We start from the raw sequence: 16,098 nt of genomic DNA on the forward strand, positions 1-16,098 counted from the left end.
TATAATGATAATTTGGGAGGGAAGAATTTACTCATGAGCACAAAAGAGCTTGAGGAAGTAACAAAAGAAAGCAAAAAGAGTCCCCAAAACCAAAAACCTTCATTCTGAGTGATGAAGTACTTGAAAATCTGACCCTTTTGTGAAAGTATTTACTTCCGTAGCTGACTAAATGGTAGCAAACTTCTTGAAACGTCTCCCCCGCTTGTGCGTGCTACATACTTTGTAAATCTGTCCTAAGCCTCTTTGTCTATTTCTTCGTTTTTCCATTTCCTTTTCATTATAGTCATGTTTTCCATTCGCTGCAGCAATCTCTTTGGAATATTTAACATGTACTCTAGAAGTCTCTCCGGATAACAAACCCACACTGAAGTTCGTGGGAGTATTCACACTGATTTCAATGGGCATTGGAGAGAATATGAAAATCAGTGCCCACTGTCATAGACCCAAAGATCGAGTCCAGCAAAGTATTTAAATATTTGCCTGACTAATATTTATATATGCACATCCTAACTGAGGTAAACAAGACAACAAGAATGCTTACATTGAACCACATGTGCTCAAGTTTCCTGATAAATTGAGGTAACAAGCTGGGTTATTTATGATACTGATAAAATATAAATCGATATTGATTTATTATGTTGATAAAAATAATAAATTATTGATAAACTACATAAGTACATAAAAGTTGCCATAGTGTATCAGAGCAAAGTGATCAGGCCAGTGTCCTGCTAGTTGCAAATACTCCAAGGAGTAAGAAAATAGGCAAGTACAGAAGGATTTCTCCCAGATACATTCTGCCAGCTTCAGCCAACAGCAGCTTAGACACACCTGAAGATGGAAGTTTTACCACTGCATTTAGTACCTACCAGTGCAATCTCTCGTTTCTGCATCTGTCTCATCTCCGTTTGAGCAGTTCCATATGGCTCTCACAGCATCATGTGGCAAGGAGCTATACAATATGAAAAAGTAGTTCCTGGATGTCTGATAATTTCACACTGTCTGCTCTTGGCTCTTGTTCTAGGGCAAATACTGAGTGGTTGCTCCCCACTCACCTTTTCCTCACCCTTCATTATTTTATATCTCTCTGTTCTGTTCTCCCATAGGCATCCCTTTTCCAAACTGGGGCGTTGTGTCCTATTTCATTTCTTCTTTGTTAAAACAGTTCTGCTGCTCTGATCGTCCCTGTTGTCCTCCTCCCCCATCTAATCCTGACTGCTTCTATATCCTTTTAACAGTTATCCAGCACCATGAACTTAGAAGTAGTGTAAAAATGCCCTCTGTTTTGTTCTCAGTTCCTAATATTCTGCTTGGCTTTTTTTTTTTTAATATTTAATTTTTGTCTGTCTCTGCTGCTGCTTCACCATTAACTGATAGCCAACGTGACTCTAATTTAGAAGTTATCACTATATGTGCCCACCTGCCATCACATTATGCCATGTACATTGCTTTATACCTATAGAAATGGAATTTTACCTGTGGGTTTTATTTCTCAGATGCTCAGTATACTGACGTTTACTGCAACTCTTTGTGGTCCATTTAAGTTCTTACTGTTCTGAATACATTTCATCAAAAACTTCTGTGCCTCACTAATTCCCCATTTTCCAGACAATTTACCAATAATTTGAACAGCATCAGTCTCTCAAAGATTTGTGTGAAACTTTGCTTACAGCCTCCCTGCATTGTGAAAGCTGGCCATCCTGTCTACTGATCAGTTATTAGTTATTCTAAGCAGTTATGAAATGGGTTATCCCTTGGTAATTCAGTTTCTTTAAAGTTTTTGTACTTGAGCTATAGCTCCGTTCACACAAGTATCTGAAGAGCAGTGGTAAATTACTTGCCAGAAATGGCGTCATTTGATTTCGATCTGTCATTAGCCTGGTAAGAGAGTGCCGTTTTGAAACATTAACCTTAATCATATTTGTAAAGATAATATTAAGGCTGAATATTAAGAGGGTGTTTTGTGAGGCAGGCTGGAAGGAAGAGGGAAGCCTCAGTCTTGCACATGTTGTCAGGACAGGAGAGCATTTGAGGTTTTCTGTTCTGGAAAATATTCAGGTGAAACATACTGTGAAAATAAACTTTCGAAGAAGCAAATGTTCACAAAATGTCTTCTAGTAGCTACCGTTTAAATTAATTTCCTGCCAATAGGGTCATTTAGGACAGAAGGGGATCAAAAGTAAAAGCAGTGTGAAATTTTACTAACAAGTGGTCAAAGCATACAAGCGCAAAGACTTCCAGTGAAGTCAACAGCACCAGGAGCAGCAGAGCTCCCGTCCTGTGGTAACACAGACATGTGCTGTACTACCGACAGCTCACGAACCATGTTCACGGCTGGTCTTGTCTGCTCATGCTATTTCAGCAGCATGGATCACCCTGGCTGAAATTGAGCCCTGCGCCACCTAAGCAGCCCTTCAAGCCCTCCAGCTGGTATCTCACAGAAACTGGTCTGCCCTTCAGTCAATGGGTAAAGCTCAACTTTAAAGTGCTACATTGCAAAAGTCTTGCATTTAAAAAAAAAAAAAAAACCCAAAAAACACCACCCCCAAAAACCCCAAACAAAAAACCCCCTCACACACAAACTCTACAACTTGAGACCCGCATACTGACCAACAGCCAGAAGGAGCATTGGAGGTCAAACCAGGGAAAGAGAGGAAATCAAATCCAGAAACTGAGTGTCAGTCTCTGTTGTGTAATCTGTTTTCACAGAATCAGCTAAATCTGAATTAGTGAATTCCACTACAGCTTTTGCTCCTACTGCCGCTATATCCAAGGTATCTGGGAAATGGCTTAGACACATCTCTGGAGAACAGCATGGGTCTGGTGCTTCCAAAAGGCAAGAGTCAATACGTTCATGTGTCAGATACATGTGCCAGGGTAGCCGTCCCAGCTGCACAACACATGATGTGTCAACTGCTTTACATAGGGTGGGTCAGGAAGAGGCTCATTAAAGAGAAACGCTACAGCTCTGCTTGCAACATCTCTGCATCCTTGTCCAGTTTTACACTGAAAAAAAATCACACTGCTTTAAGAAAAGGGTTATTCTGGATGGAGACCAAAACCTGTACAGAAGGGCCAGAGGAACTGTGTCTGGTACATTAGATACAGATCTGTCACCGATATTTCATATCATTATTTCATCGTTGAGGGGACAACGTAAATTATTCTGATTTATCTTTTTCTGTAATAACAACAAATTATTCTGATGACCAAATTCTGACTGTCTTACATAGGTGATGAAAGACAAGAGAGCTCCTTCTCGCTGAGCATGCTTTGCAGCGAGGGAGTCTCAGCCGGATGATTTCCTCTGAGCTGAATTTCTCTCCTGCGTGGAAAAGGCCATGACCCCGCTCCCTAAAGGCATGCAGAACCTAATTCCCACTGAAAACATTCAGGGAGTTAGGTACATAAATACCCTTCAAATTTGTCCTATCTATAAACAGGGCCTAACCTTTAAGATGTCTTTCTGCGCAGAAGCGTGTTGTACCTCTTGGATAAGACAGGCAATGAGACAGCACATTTTGCCTAGCAAGGAGCCGAAGTGTGGCATTTCTGGGCAGCATGAGCTTGCGTCTGTGGCCACATTTTTTTTGTGCATCTGCTGGGAAACAATGCTGGAGGGGAGTGAGTTACATCACTTCTTTGGGTACCGAATTGTTACCACCATTACAGACGTTCCCCTCAGTGGACCTGAAAGCTGTTCCTGAACAAGTGAAGATATCATCACGTGGCTGTTACAGAAGATAACAGGTTTTGTCTCATTTTCCCTATCCTTGACCCTTCCATTCTGACCCTTTAGCTGTAAAATAGGCTTCAGTCCCACCAAATTCAAGAGTGACAACTGCACCCCAGACCTGGAACTCATACACTGCTATCATACCTGTTCGTACAACGTATACACTGGCTTCTGCTCATCTAAAACCTTTAAAGCAGAGTTAAGACAGTGTTATCCTACTCTTTGTTTGTTTGTTCCTATTGGAGGGGGATTTTGTGGGTAACTCACTGAGACAAGAGCCTGAAAGTGGATAGCCCCTCCAGTCTTGAATGGTATCTTGGCTAGCCGGGCCTGTCTGTGGTACATGCCTGTTCAGAAAAATGAAAGATTTTCACAGTGCTAATCCCTGTTACAGAGACAATCTGCAGCCCATTTGCTATTCCTTTTTGGCTTTATTTTTAACAGGGCCTTAAAACATATTTTTCCTTAAAATGACAACATTCTTTTCTGCCCTCTTTGTTCGTGGGGCTTTGTGTGCTCATAAACAGTTTAAGAGTTCCCTTCACACCTGCGGTGCACATGTGTGCCTGTAATAAAGACTCTCTTATCTACCCTTCACTGATAACCTAAGAGGACAGTGTTTAAGAAAAGGCACCATCCTTGCGACTGTGATGAACAAAATCAAACGCAAATCCCAAACCTACAGCAGTGACAGTAAGGTCAGCAAGCCTGGGGAAGGCTCATTAGAAATCTGCTTTCCCAGGGACTGAGGGGTGCCTCTAGTTTCGCTCTCTGATATTTCAACCCTCCACAACTTAAGTTCATTGAAGTGTACCAATAACAGAAATCCCCACTTGCATTTTAAATGAACATCTTCTGCCTATCAGGCATCTCCATGCATGAAGGTCTTTAAAAATTTTACAAATGTTTTTTAATGAAGCCATCCAAAATCCCTGTCAAGCACAGGGCCAAATATGTGCTTCCCAGTTTGGCAAACCAGGAAAGCAAGCAGGGAAAAACTAAACATGAAACTTTGACTTTTAAACTCATTCTTCCAACCACCCGATAACTGTCCCCCTTCAGCAGAGTCCAGCCAGTTGTTTCTTCTACACTTCCAGTGAAATCCAAAGATAAAAATAGCTCTTGCATTTTCAATAATAATAATAATAATAATAATAATAATAATAATAATAATAATAATAATAATAATCCCTTTTAATTTATAATTTATCTCTGTCCACCACTGTTGTTTAGATAACTAAACAAAGATTTTCATATGCATATAGACAAACATGTAAGCTAAGAAAGCCTGAGTGCCTATATCTGAAATCCTTAGAAAATTTTGCACTACCTAGGCACATTTTATATATTTGTGCAATACCAAAACTCAGAACCTCCTATTTCCCATGTAATAAAAGGTACATCTTCTTTCCCATTCTAGTCGCTTCTCTAGAGGAATGAAGGGACAGAGTCTTCCTTATCCTCCCTACTGGCCCCAAAGTTGGAGCAGAGGCTGAGGGGAAGGCAAGCAGACCTGCGACTCCTTTCCAGCTGGCAAACCCTGCTCAAAGACACATGGAAGCAGCGTGTACCATCCCAAGGTTTTGCTCCATCCTTCCTTGACCCCCCTGGACTCCATGTTGCTTATTTGGAAAATCGTGCCAAAAATGCTTTATAATAATTAGTATAATCTGAGCTATGCTAAAGCTATGCTGCTACTCAAAAACAACTTGCTCAGAAAATGCCCCCCGGAGACTTGTTTACACAGCGGGGTGTGGATCAGCATGCATTAGACTGCAGTGCTGTGACTTCTCTTTTCATCTGCCTCGTGCTGACTATACTCTGCTTGTGCTGACACCACTGGCCAGGCCCCGGCGCCAAGGTCTCAGTGGAAGGAAAACCCTAAGTTGGCCTAACCACAGGACAGTTTGGATCAGCAAGACTTTTCCAGCCTCTTTCAGCTTATGCACTGGTACAAAGTCTGAGAGAAATTTCCCTCCACAATTTCCCTGGTTAGACAACACCACACACTACAATTTGATACTTAATAAATTGTCGTGAAGTTATAATACAAGTATTCACTTGGTCACTTATCCTTTTAGCAATAAAAAACAATTGGGACTGAAGTTCAGTTGCAATTTGTTGCAGCTGCTGTGGCAAGGACCCCCTCAGAAAGTAATTTCCAGAGGATTCTTCTCGTTAAAAAGCCATTTCCTTGGCGAGGAGTGGGATGTCTGGAAGACAGCAATGGGGACAAAACCAAGCACAGAAATTTACAAGCATTCCTGAAGAGCATTTTAAAACCCCTGTATTTATTCAAACAATTACGAAAACATTTTATGCAGCTAAGCAGTTTAGCCCCTCCACCAAAATGTAAAGTAGACTTTTAAGCCTAAGTTTTTATAGGCAGTTTTCCTCATTACCCCTAAGATGACACATGAGGCAGCATCAACACTTGGCTCCACCCTGGAGAAGGTGTGGAGAGAGGATGGCAACCTCCTGGTTTCCCGGTCCTTCCACGGCTCCCAGGATTTCCATTCTTCAGTTCTGACCCACACCACTCTCTCTCCCCACCACAGGAGCTGGTCGAACTACTTGGTTATGAATAATATGCATTGCAAATTTAGCTTTGTTGGGAGTAACAGGAACTGAGAGGGTCTGGAAGAACAACTTCCAGTCTCTCTGAGCGACCCCATAGTGTTCAGCTCACACACTGTGGCATGTGGTTTGTTACGTGGGTCAGGTGGTATCATTATTACTACCCAAGTGGATGACAAACTGAAATTTAAGAATGACAAGTCTGGTAAAACTTTCAGACTATGCTAAATACATGAAACAGTCTTCACATATACTTGGTGGCTCCCATCATCCCAGGAAGTTAATGAGATAATCCCCCCACAAAGAGAAGACTAATGATGCCAGGCTGTTTATCTCCATAAACGCCATGAATTTATCATCAGGTAACACACCAGCCATGCCACCTTCTCTAGCCTGCCAAATGGTCACCCTGTTCCCTGATGCAAACACAGGAGAGTAGACAGCTTTTTATTCCCTTCTGCTTCTTCATTATTATTATCCCTTCATGTTACTCACCATATGGTCTCTCTCTACGTGAAAGCTACACGTTAACTATTTAATCACAATTTGTAACTCTTTCTTTGGTAAGGAATGCCATTGTCCTGTCTACCTCTAAAAGAAGAAATGGCCATTTGACATCTCTCTCCTTCCCTCCCGCCTGAAGAATGACGGGGAGATGATGTTTGAAAAAGAAAGTATCCACCCAGTGCTCCTCCTACCAAAGAGGAGAAGTAGCAGACTCACAGCTCAGTTTCTGTGTCCTGGACAACCTAATGCCCCACAAGATACAGAGAAACACAAACTTCTCTTTTTTAAGGCAGAAAACAGGATCCTGAGTCTCCCGGGAAATTCACAATGAACTGGATGGGAGGCAGGCTCTGCTCTCTCATTTTCAAGCCAAAAGAGAAGAAACAAAGAAATATGGCAAGTTCTGCAGTCTGTACTAGCCCTGCCAGGTCAGGGCAACAGAAGCTTCATTTGGCCATTTTTCACTCAGCTGCTACTGAAGACACACTGCAAAGACAAACTGTCTGCCAAGCCCGAGGCTCCCTAACAGCATCTCTTGCTTGCAGCTCTATGCCATATTGGACAGAGGTTTTTCTCCTTTTAAACCCGTGCTCTATAAAAACTCACCCTGAACAGAGACCGCATAAGCCAAAGCACCTCTGTGTTATAGTCAACATGAACACACCCACGGTAAGAAAATCAGGGAAAGCACTCAGGCACACCAGAAAATCTAGCCGTAAGAGCAGGTGGCAGGTGGAGTCTTCCTTAGAACTTGAAGCATTGGGAAGCCCAAAATCCATTTTCAGTAGTGACTTCAGAAAACAACTTAAGCTATTTGAGATGGGACCCAAGCCCCAATTAAACACAGGACCTAGATTTCTATGGTTTCTTTTGAGTTGACATGAATACTTGACACTGGACATCCAGAGTACCGTGGCTGTACTTCATGAAACACTAGAGTTTTGCTGTAAAAAAACAAACAAACAAAAAAAAACTAAAAGGAGGAGAGAAAGTCATATGAAAGCAGAAAGGTTAAGTACAAGATAGTAGCACATCTGTCAGCACCTTTTTTTTTTTTTTTTGACACAGTCTAAATCTTTCTGATACTTCTGAAAATGAATTGAACTAAGTTAATGGCCAACTAGATCAGTTAGGCTTAGCATTTCGCATTTCTGTTAGTGGTTTTACATACAGTTCTCTCCCCCGCTTCCAGAGACCTTGTTTTACAGCAAAATGTCCAGCTTTAGGATCTTTGCAGGCTGTCAAGAAGGGGTACACCATTTCTGTGGGAACACATAGCAAAAGAAACAATTCTGGAAACTACCCTGCTCTGTGCAAAAGGTAAAATAAGGGGCTTTTCCCCCATCAGATGCATTACTTTCCCTGCTGCCATTCTAGTCAAGAATGAGATTCCAAGAGTAAAAGTTTCCTGCTGCAACATAAACGTATTCTGTTTGCAATTCCTTTTAAGAGATCTCCGCATTTCAGACTTGCAGGGAAGAGATCACACTGACAGCGATTCACTGCTTCACTCAACGCAAGCTGCCAAAACGCGTAGAACTGAACCTTGTCCTCTCATTCACTGGACCGATAAATATGCTTTTAAAAGCATGCACAGCCTGGTTCACACTTACATGATGCACAGAGAATGAGGCAGAGGGCTTGCAGAGTGAAGCAACACCTCATTCCCGAGCATGTGCAGAACAGTCCACCTTCGCTTACTGCTAAAAATGCTAAACCAGTGCCATTTGCACTACATATGTGCAACATGCGTGTCTCCAAGATTCATTACTGTGCATATGAAAATTCAATCATATCAAAGCTTAGCTTTAAGAAAGTCCCAAGGGGCTGAACCGTGTGCTTTTGTGCTTTGAGGGGGAAAAAAAACAACTCTCAACCTTTTTTTTCTTTTTTGTAGCATTGCCCCAGTCTTTCCTTTAGTAAGAACAAAATAGCTGCTACATGAGTGAACCCCCCATTCCCACTGTGTGTTTATAGCCATTCATTTTCATAACTCAAGTTCCGTTTGTGTGAACAGAAATGTATAAATCATAGATGGATTTAAGGCCAATCCCAAGAAAATGGTAACTAAGATGAACAAAACTCATTATTTTATTTGAAAACTGCTGTGCTTTGGTCATTTAGTATGACCATGTGTATCCATTTACACCATCCCTCTCTCTACTACTTTCTGTAGCTCATTCTAGAGCAAAAGATCCTGCAATGAGCTTGGAAGTATCACAAATTCACCTATTTTCACATTTATTGCAATCTGAAAATTGCTTTGTGTTAATGAAATTTTCCATTAAAATAATCTGCCCTTCAATCAAAAAGGGAAAAATAATACTGAAGAAAAGTGACAGTTTGGGGACACATACGGTCATTGCACACCCTATACTTGATTAAAAAAGAAGAGATGAATGTTCATGTTCTCTAATGAACATAAAGACTTTTGCAGGCAAAATTAATTTTAAAACGTAACAAAACAAACCTTCTGATCTTCTTGGCTTTTGTATGGGCCTTTCACATCCATGGATATGAAGCTCATAGAAGCTGGTTTCAGCCTAAAGGTACCAGAAACACAGCCTAGAACACAGCACTGAAAGACAACAATTTCCAAAGAATTATCCTCAGTTCTCAAAAAAGAAAAAAAAAAAAAATCTAAATACACTTGGAGTTTTACCGATGCAGGAAAAGCAGAGAGGCAGCTTCTGGTTTTCTTCCCCATTTCTGTAGTGTCATACAAAAGTCAGCTCCCCAAATCTATCATAAATGTCTAACAACCGCAGTGCCGACACCGACACAAAGCTCCCCAGCACCGTGGCGGGACACAATGACAAGCCACGTGCCAACGATGGGCCAAGTGGGGGCTGCTGGCTCCAGGTCTGGCCCGTTGCACCCAGACTCTTGCCAGCCACAACCAGTGTGTGCATGTGGGGGTAGCATGAGCTTGGCAGGGACTTCTGCAAGCCCTTGCAGGAAGGGAAGGTCTCTGCTTTGAAGATGTTCTCCAAATTAACATTTTTACATATATATAAAACTTGTTTGGATATGCTTAAAAAAATTCTCAGATACACAAAACCTGAAGAGGAAAGCAATGCTCAAAAAACAAACAGAAGCAGGAGCTTCATGGGACTCCTCCTTTGCAGAGTTAAATTCCTCCTGAACGACGTTTCCAGGGTGAGGCATTGTAAGTACAACTGTAAAAGGACCAAAGGCTCAGCTGACAAACCATGAGATATGAAGTGCTTGCAAGATACATCCGGTGTTGAGATAATTAAAATCAAAATTAAACTTGTCCTGTATTTGCATCTGCAAAGCATCAGTTAATCAAACATAATGAGTTAATCAGACTTATTTTTCTGAGGGCAAAATGTAATCAAGCTTCATCATCTTTTGTGTTGTCCTTAGACTCTGACAGACTTTCCGGACAGAAACTAACTCTTCCTAAGCATTTGTACACTCGATAGCACATCAGAGTCCTGGAAGTTTTCTAGGCATTGTTGCAACATTAATAGGAAATAGTTGTAGTAAAGCCACTTTATAGAAGCTTTTCCTCTATATTAAGAAGTCAAATAATAATAACAAATTGAAGGGGACACCAAGCATGACCCAGGAAGGAGATAATACTCTGCATCCCATTTTTGCAATCAAGAGACAAGCCACTCAGCTATTTAGCAAGACTGCTGCCAGTAAACCAGTACGTCTCCCAGATTCCTAACAGCAAACAGCAAGAGCAAAGAATGGCTGCGTGTGTCACTCTGGTGACCTCTGCAGATTTAGCAATTCTGTATTTATTTTTTTAGAAAAAATATCCAGCTGTTGCTGGATGTAATTTCTAGGTATTGTAATTAATTTATTTTTAATCCCATGGAGAAATAATTTATACTGTCTTGGTTGCTAGCTATTCAAGATATTGCGGTTACATTTTTGGTGTCTTTGGTACATTTTACTGTAACATTCTCAGGGCACTGCAGTCAATTACTACAACTCATGCTGTTTTACTTGCTACAAAGCATCATCCAAGCATTTTCTAGCAAGTCTTTGTGGGTAACTATGTCCTCTTCAAGAAACACATGTATGTCCATGTGCTGATAGGTATGAGATCAGTGTCAACTTAGCCATTTGGATTAATGCCTTTTTGGTTTGCCTTCTGTGGTCTCAAGCCTCTTAGCTCAAGCTGTGATAGAGTTTTAAAAAAATACATTTTTAAAATTAAACCGAGTACATTTGGAATACAAAGGCTTAGCCAATATTGGTCTATCGTGCCTCTGAAGCGTTAAAACTTGTCCCAGCTTTTCACTCACTCCTCTCTCCCTTTTTCCAGACCTCATTATCTCTTATTCAGCCCCACAGTTGTGCCGGTCCCCTCTCTTGGCTGTCCAAGTTCTTCCCATCGTTGCTGCTGCTCCCATCATGCACGTGGGGGAAGTGGGAGGGATAGTCCCAGCGGGAAGCACAAACCCAACGCAGCAGCAAAGGGAATGAGAGACACGACTTGCTGGGGAAAAGAGCTGAAAGAATGGCTTTTGGCCAGGACTTGGAAAGGGCAGAAGATAATAGCGCCCTATAAAGAAGGAAAACGTCTGGAAATAAAATTTGGTAGGTCTCAGCCTACCAGATCATTAAAGGCGGATGAGTGCAAAGGAGTGCAAACCCCAGCACTGACAGAGGGGACAAGCCTCGGGAGAGAGAGGGGACTATAACCCAGAGGCAAGAAGTCAGAAAGACAGTGAAGTGAATTAAAGAGGCTACAGAGCCATCATCCAGGAATCTATGGAACGGCTATGCCTTTCAATCACAGCTACAGTACACGGGATTTTCCCTTTCAAGTTGCATCCCTATAGCTGAGCAAGAGTGCTCACACGGGAGAGCTTGCCCTAACACAGTGGAAGCTGTATCTAACAAGCAGAAAAATTAATCCACCATCGTTGCTAATCTGGCCTCTTTCATTTACGACTATTCACTACATTGTATTTCTTTAGAGACATGATATGCCCACAACAATTTCCTAGAGAGGCTACAGTACTGAGATGTTAGCTGTTCCTAGAAGCCATTTCTCTAAATCAAGTTTTGAAAGGAAATTGATGGCAGACAGTACTGACCCCCCAAAAAGTAACGTAGTCTAACATGCACTGTACGGTCCTATTTCTGAGCATTTCTTTCCCTTGTGCAACTGCTGTAGACACTTTATGATTCTCTGTGAAATTGGGAAAACATTAACAGTTTGCAGAAAGGGGAAAACAGGAGTAACAGTGAAGAACAGTGAAGACAGTGAAATCTCACCAATTTAGCACGTCAGTGCTTCTCATTCTCTGCTGATCCAAGGCAGTAAAGGGAATAAGAACACAAAATAAATAATATTCCTCAGAAAGACATAAAAATGTAAGTCTAACTAAAATCCACATTTGCCCCGCCAGTCCCTCCAGCAAGCCAGATCAGCTTGCTTTGCTCATGTGAGTATTTTCATTAATTTGAACTGGAACTTTGCCTGACAAAGGAGTGCGGGATCTTCCCTTTCTGGGCAGAAGCACTGTAACTACCAGCTGAAATACATCAACACTCCAGATAAGCCCTGAACTATTGTATCCGTTGATTTAGTGCTGATTAAAGACTCCCAAGTTGCTCCTCGTCCTGAGAATTAACATAATTGAAAATGTTACATTAACATATTAAAGAAATGTTCTGAAAGTGCATTAGTCTACCAAGCTGCATAAGTAAATAGGTTGCTGGCTGATGGTCCTTTCATCAGTTTTGGTGAGAGCTCTCTGACTTCCACTATGTGTATCTGCAGAGAGTTGAACGTACAGCTCAGAGCTGTCACAACTGCAACAGCAAAATTTTATTAGTTTTCTGTTAAGCTGCATATCGTTGGTCCTTACTAAAACAAATTCCTACTTGTAAACAAGACGCTCAACTCACCATTTCATGTTACCAAGATATAAAAGGTACTGCTACTTTTGGCACATTATAAATTCCACTAATGCAACGGATTGTTTTAGAAAGAAAAGCATAGGCCTGTTCTTTTAGCAAATGATATGCAAAACTTCAGCACAAAGTCCCATAATCTAAACTGATCAAGTACTAACCTAGTAAGAGAGTACTTTAAAAAAATTATGAAAATATCATGTCTTAATTGGTTGAGATGTGTGACACCACTGTTAAAAAATGCAGCGGCTTACCAACCCTGCAACTGGAAGTATCGCCAAAAATAAAGCATTATCACAGAAGTAACAACTTCTTTTTTTCCTTCTTTTTTTCTTCTCTTCTTTTTACTGCAATTCTGTGTTAATTGTGTTGCTTCAGGCAGATGGCCCAAAGTAACATCTACAATTATTGGTAGCAAATCTGAGTAATTTTCACGGACTACATCAGCGTGAGACTGTGCAGGAGCCGGGGACGGCGTCCCAGGGAGACAGGGTGAAATCAGCACCCACAGCCCTTGACGGGTGATCAGGCTTTGCTCCCTGGGAGCCAAAGTCACTGATTCTCCAGGGGTCTCTGCTTGTGCTACAAACAGGACGTCTTAACATGCGTGCCACCTCTTCTACCATTACAGATACTTACGGTGTTGTCTCTGACGTGAAGTGTACCTTGTGAGTTCATGCCAGTAACTGGAAGTCCCCAGCAAACAATCCAGGCTGGCAAGTAAGGGACAAATCTTGCAAATGCAACCGGTGGGCAGTGCAACTTGTTTTCCAGGAACTGTGTGAATTATAATCAATCATTCTCAACATTGCGCTGAATACACGTTGAAGTGCTAAGGATGTTGTACTTTGGGAAAGGTGGCAAGACTTCCTCAAAAGGAAAAAATTATACATCGTGTTTGGGGCTGTACAGCGCAGCCCCACAAGTACCTGCACTGAAACTCATGAGACTGAGATAACACTCAGTGGGAAAATAGGTCCTATCCATGGACTTTTTTGTGAATACACAGAAAACAAAAGAAAACCCAAGGAGAACATACAAGAAAGCATATCATGCTCCTGTATTTCCTCAAGGTGATTTAACATAGTAATTATTACAGTGTGCACTAGGGAAGAGCGCAGCACTTTAGTAACATGAAACTTCAGCACAGCATCTGTTACTAAACTTTGCTCAGAGGTAAGGAGAGGTGACCAAATTCTGGGTAAATTATAAAACAATTGAGTGGCTAGGGAAAGAAAGCTTGGAGGAGTTTAAAAACAAATTTCTCACACGCAAAAACCAAAACTACCACCACTGTTGTTATGCCTGCACACAAACCCAAATGATAACATTCAATTATTAGGCAGCTGATGTGAAACACTTCAGCAAATTCAGTGGATTGCTTGAATTTGCAGCTTTGCTGCTGCTTTAAGGAAAATGTAGGCAAGATACAGACCCTTCAGGCATTGAGTATTTTGCCTTTTCAGTGCTGAATGTTGGCAGCTCCCTTGCTGCTACACTGTTTGTTGCTTATAAAAAGCAGCTGTATTTAGAGGTACTAATAATAACCAATAGAATAAAATCTATGTTTTCTGAAGAAGTCTACCTCCTCCACACCACAATGCGCAACATTCATACCATCCAAGTTGAGACTTGATAGGGAAGTAGAGGACTGATGGCTTAAAATGCTGCTTTATAGTTTACCACAAAGGTAGCCGAATGAAGAAAATTTTCTATCAGACTTTCAAGCTTCCAAGCAGGGCAGACAGGAAAGAAGACTGCATAAGCAAGTCAGGGGCTTTTTTTCATAAAGTTTCCATAACCTTTTCTTTCTTCCTTACACTCAAACTTCATATTCAGGGCTGTTACTCCCTGCTTATCTCAACTGCTCATAACCAAACAAAACTTCCACAACCACTGGAACGTATTCTGGACAAGAAACCTAGAATTTATTTTCTGTCATATTGAGCAAATGAATGTGCCTTAAACTATACTATCGGCACAGCATGCTTTTTTATTCTCACCATGGAGAAAGACATCAGAGATCAACTTGCTAGGTATGATTTTTTTAAAACCAAGTTTGTTTCACCACTGTAAACACAGTTTTCAGTTCATGCTCAAATTTTCCTCACCTATTCAAATTCATTTCATTTAGCGTCTGAGAGTTAACAAGAAATTTCTTCCTTTACTTCTAGCAGCCTTTTGAAAGAGTCAAACAAAGAAATGCTGAGGATATTTTTTTAGATTACTCTTTCTTCCATCAGTTACTAATCCTACAGAGAAAAATGAAAGGTTTAAAACCTTCCAACTCCCACTTGCACAGTTCTTAACACCAGTTATGAGATTATATTATCCCAGACAACCCCGATGAAGTAAATTAATTAATTTAACACAGTAAAGCTTTGAAAACAATGCGAGGGGAGGACTAGCGATTATTTGCATATAGCACGCAGACGGACAGACACTCAAGCAGTGAAGCGATGTCCTACCTCTCCTTGCCGGTGATAGTGCTTGGGAGGTTTTCCCATCTGCTCTAGCATTTTGCCCTTCTTACTGCTAGCAAGCGTCAGTCCCTGGTGGATGCCTGCAGATCTGTTGGTTGCCTGAGTTGGAGCCTCCCCCATCAGGGTGGACTTGATGGAGTTCACCTTGGAGCTGGAGCTGTCTAGCTGGGAGCTCTCCACGATCAGGACCGCGGCTAGTAAGAGGAGACAGCAGGAGCACTTATTCCACATCAGCACGATCATCTCCCCTCCCCCCAAAAGGACTATCTTTTTTTTTTCCTTTTTTTTTTTAAGGCAAAGAAAACAAAAGAGAGGAAAAAAAAGTTTTTAAAAATATCTCCCAAAGTTGTTAACAAAGCAATGGATTTCAATGCCACACACTCAAGGAACTGCTGTTCTGAGAGACACGGGAGAAAAATAATAAAAAAAAGAATCCCCTAGGTAAAGAACATGTCAAGTCTATAGGCACTGCGCAACTATCGGGTCTGTGAAGTGATGGCTGTTTCCTCCAGGTCCTCGAGAAGTCCAGGCAATTCTTTAGTAACTGAGAGCAAAGCTACGAGGCAACTGCACCCAGGGCAGCTCCCCACCAGTGCAGTCACCAGCACGTTTGCTTAAGCTTCAGAGGAAGAGCGAGTGAGTTGCTTCCCCCCACTCCTCCTCTCTTGCTGCACAAGCCAGCAGAGAGGAAACTCAAACCAGATCCAATCCAAGCAGCACCGGCAAAAGCTGGGCTTAGTTTTCTTTCACTCTCTCTCTCCGTCTCTTTACTTTTTATTCCCCTCCTCCTTTTTCTGTCTTTTGCCTCAGCCTCTGCAGCCAGCAGGAGTGAAAGCGCCCGGTCTCCTCCTCCTCCTCCTCCTCCAGCCCGGCCGGTGCGGGGCGAGGGGC

General features: G+C 41.7%; 1 protein-coding gene across 1 annotated transcript in view; it reads right to left on the reverse strand.

The window, feature by feature from the left end:
• DKK2 (dickkopf Wnt signaling pathway inhibitor 2) overlaps positions 1–15,534 on the reverse strand; it is a 43,270-nt gene extending 27,736 nt beyond the window's left edge. Inside the window, exon 1 of the mRNA XM_076336863.1 lies at positions 15,193–15,534. Coding sequence (XP_076192978.1) covers positions 15,193–15,450 — 258 coding nt within the window. The 5' untranslated portion in view covers positions 15,451–15,534. The remainder of the gene's footprint in view (positions 1–15,192) is intronic.
• Between the last annotated feature and the right edge of the window lie 564 nt (positions 15,535–16,098).

This window comes from Aptenodytes patagonicus, chromosome 4 (assembly GCF_965638725.1).
Source record: "Aptenodytes patagonicus chromosome 4, bAptPat1.pri.cur, whole genome shotgun sequence".
Classification (NCBI taxonomy): Eukaryota; Metazoa; Chordata; class Aves; order Sphenisciformes; family Spheniscidae; genus Aptenodytes; species Aptenodytes patagonicus.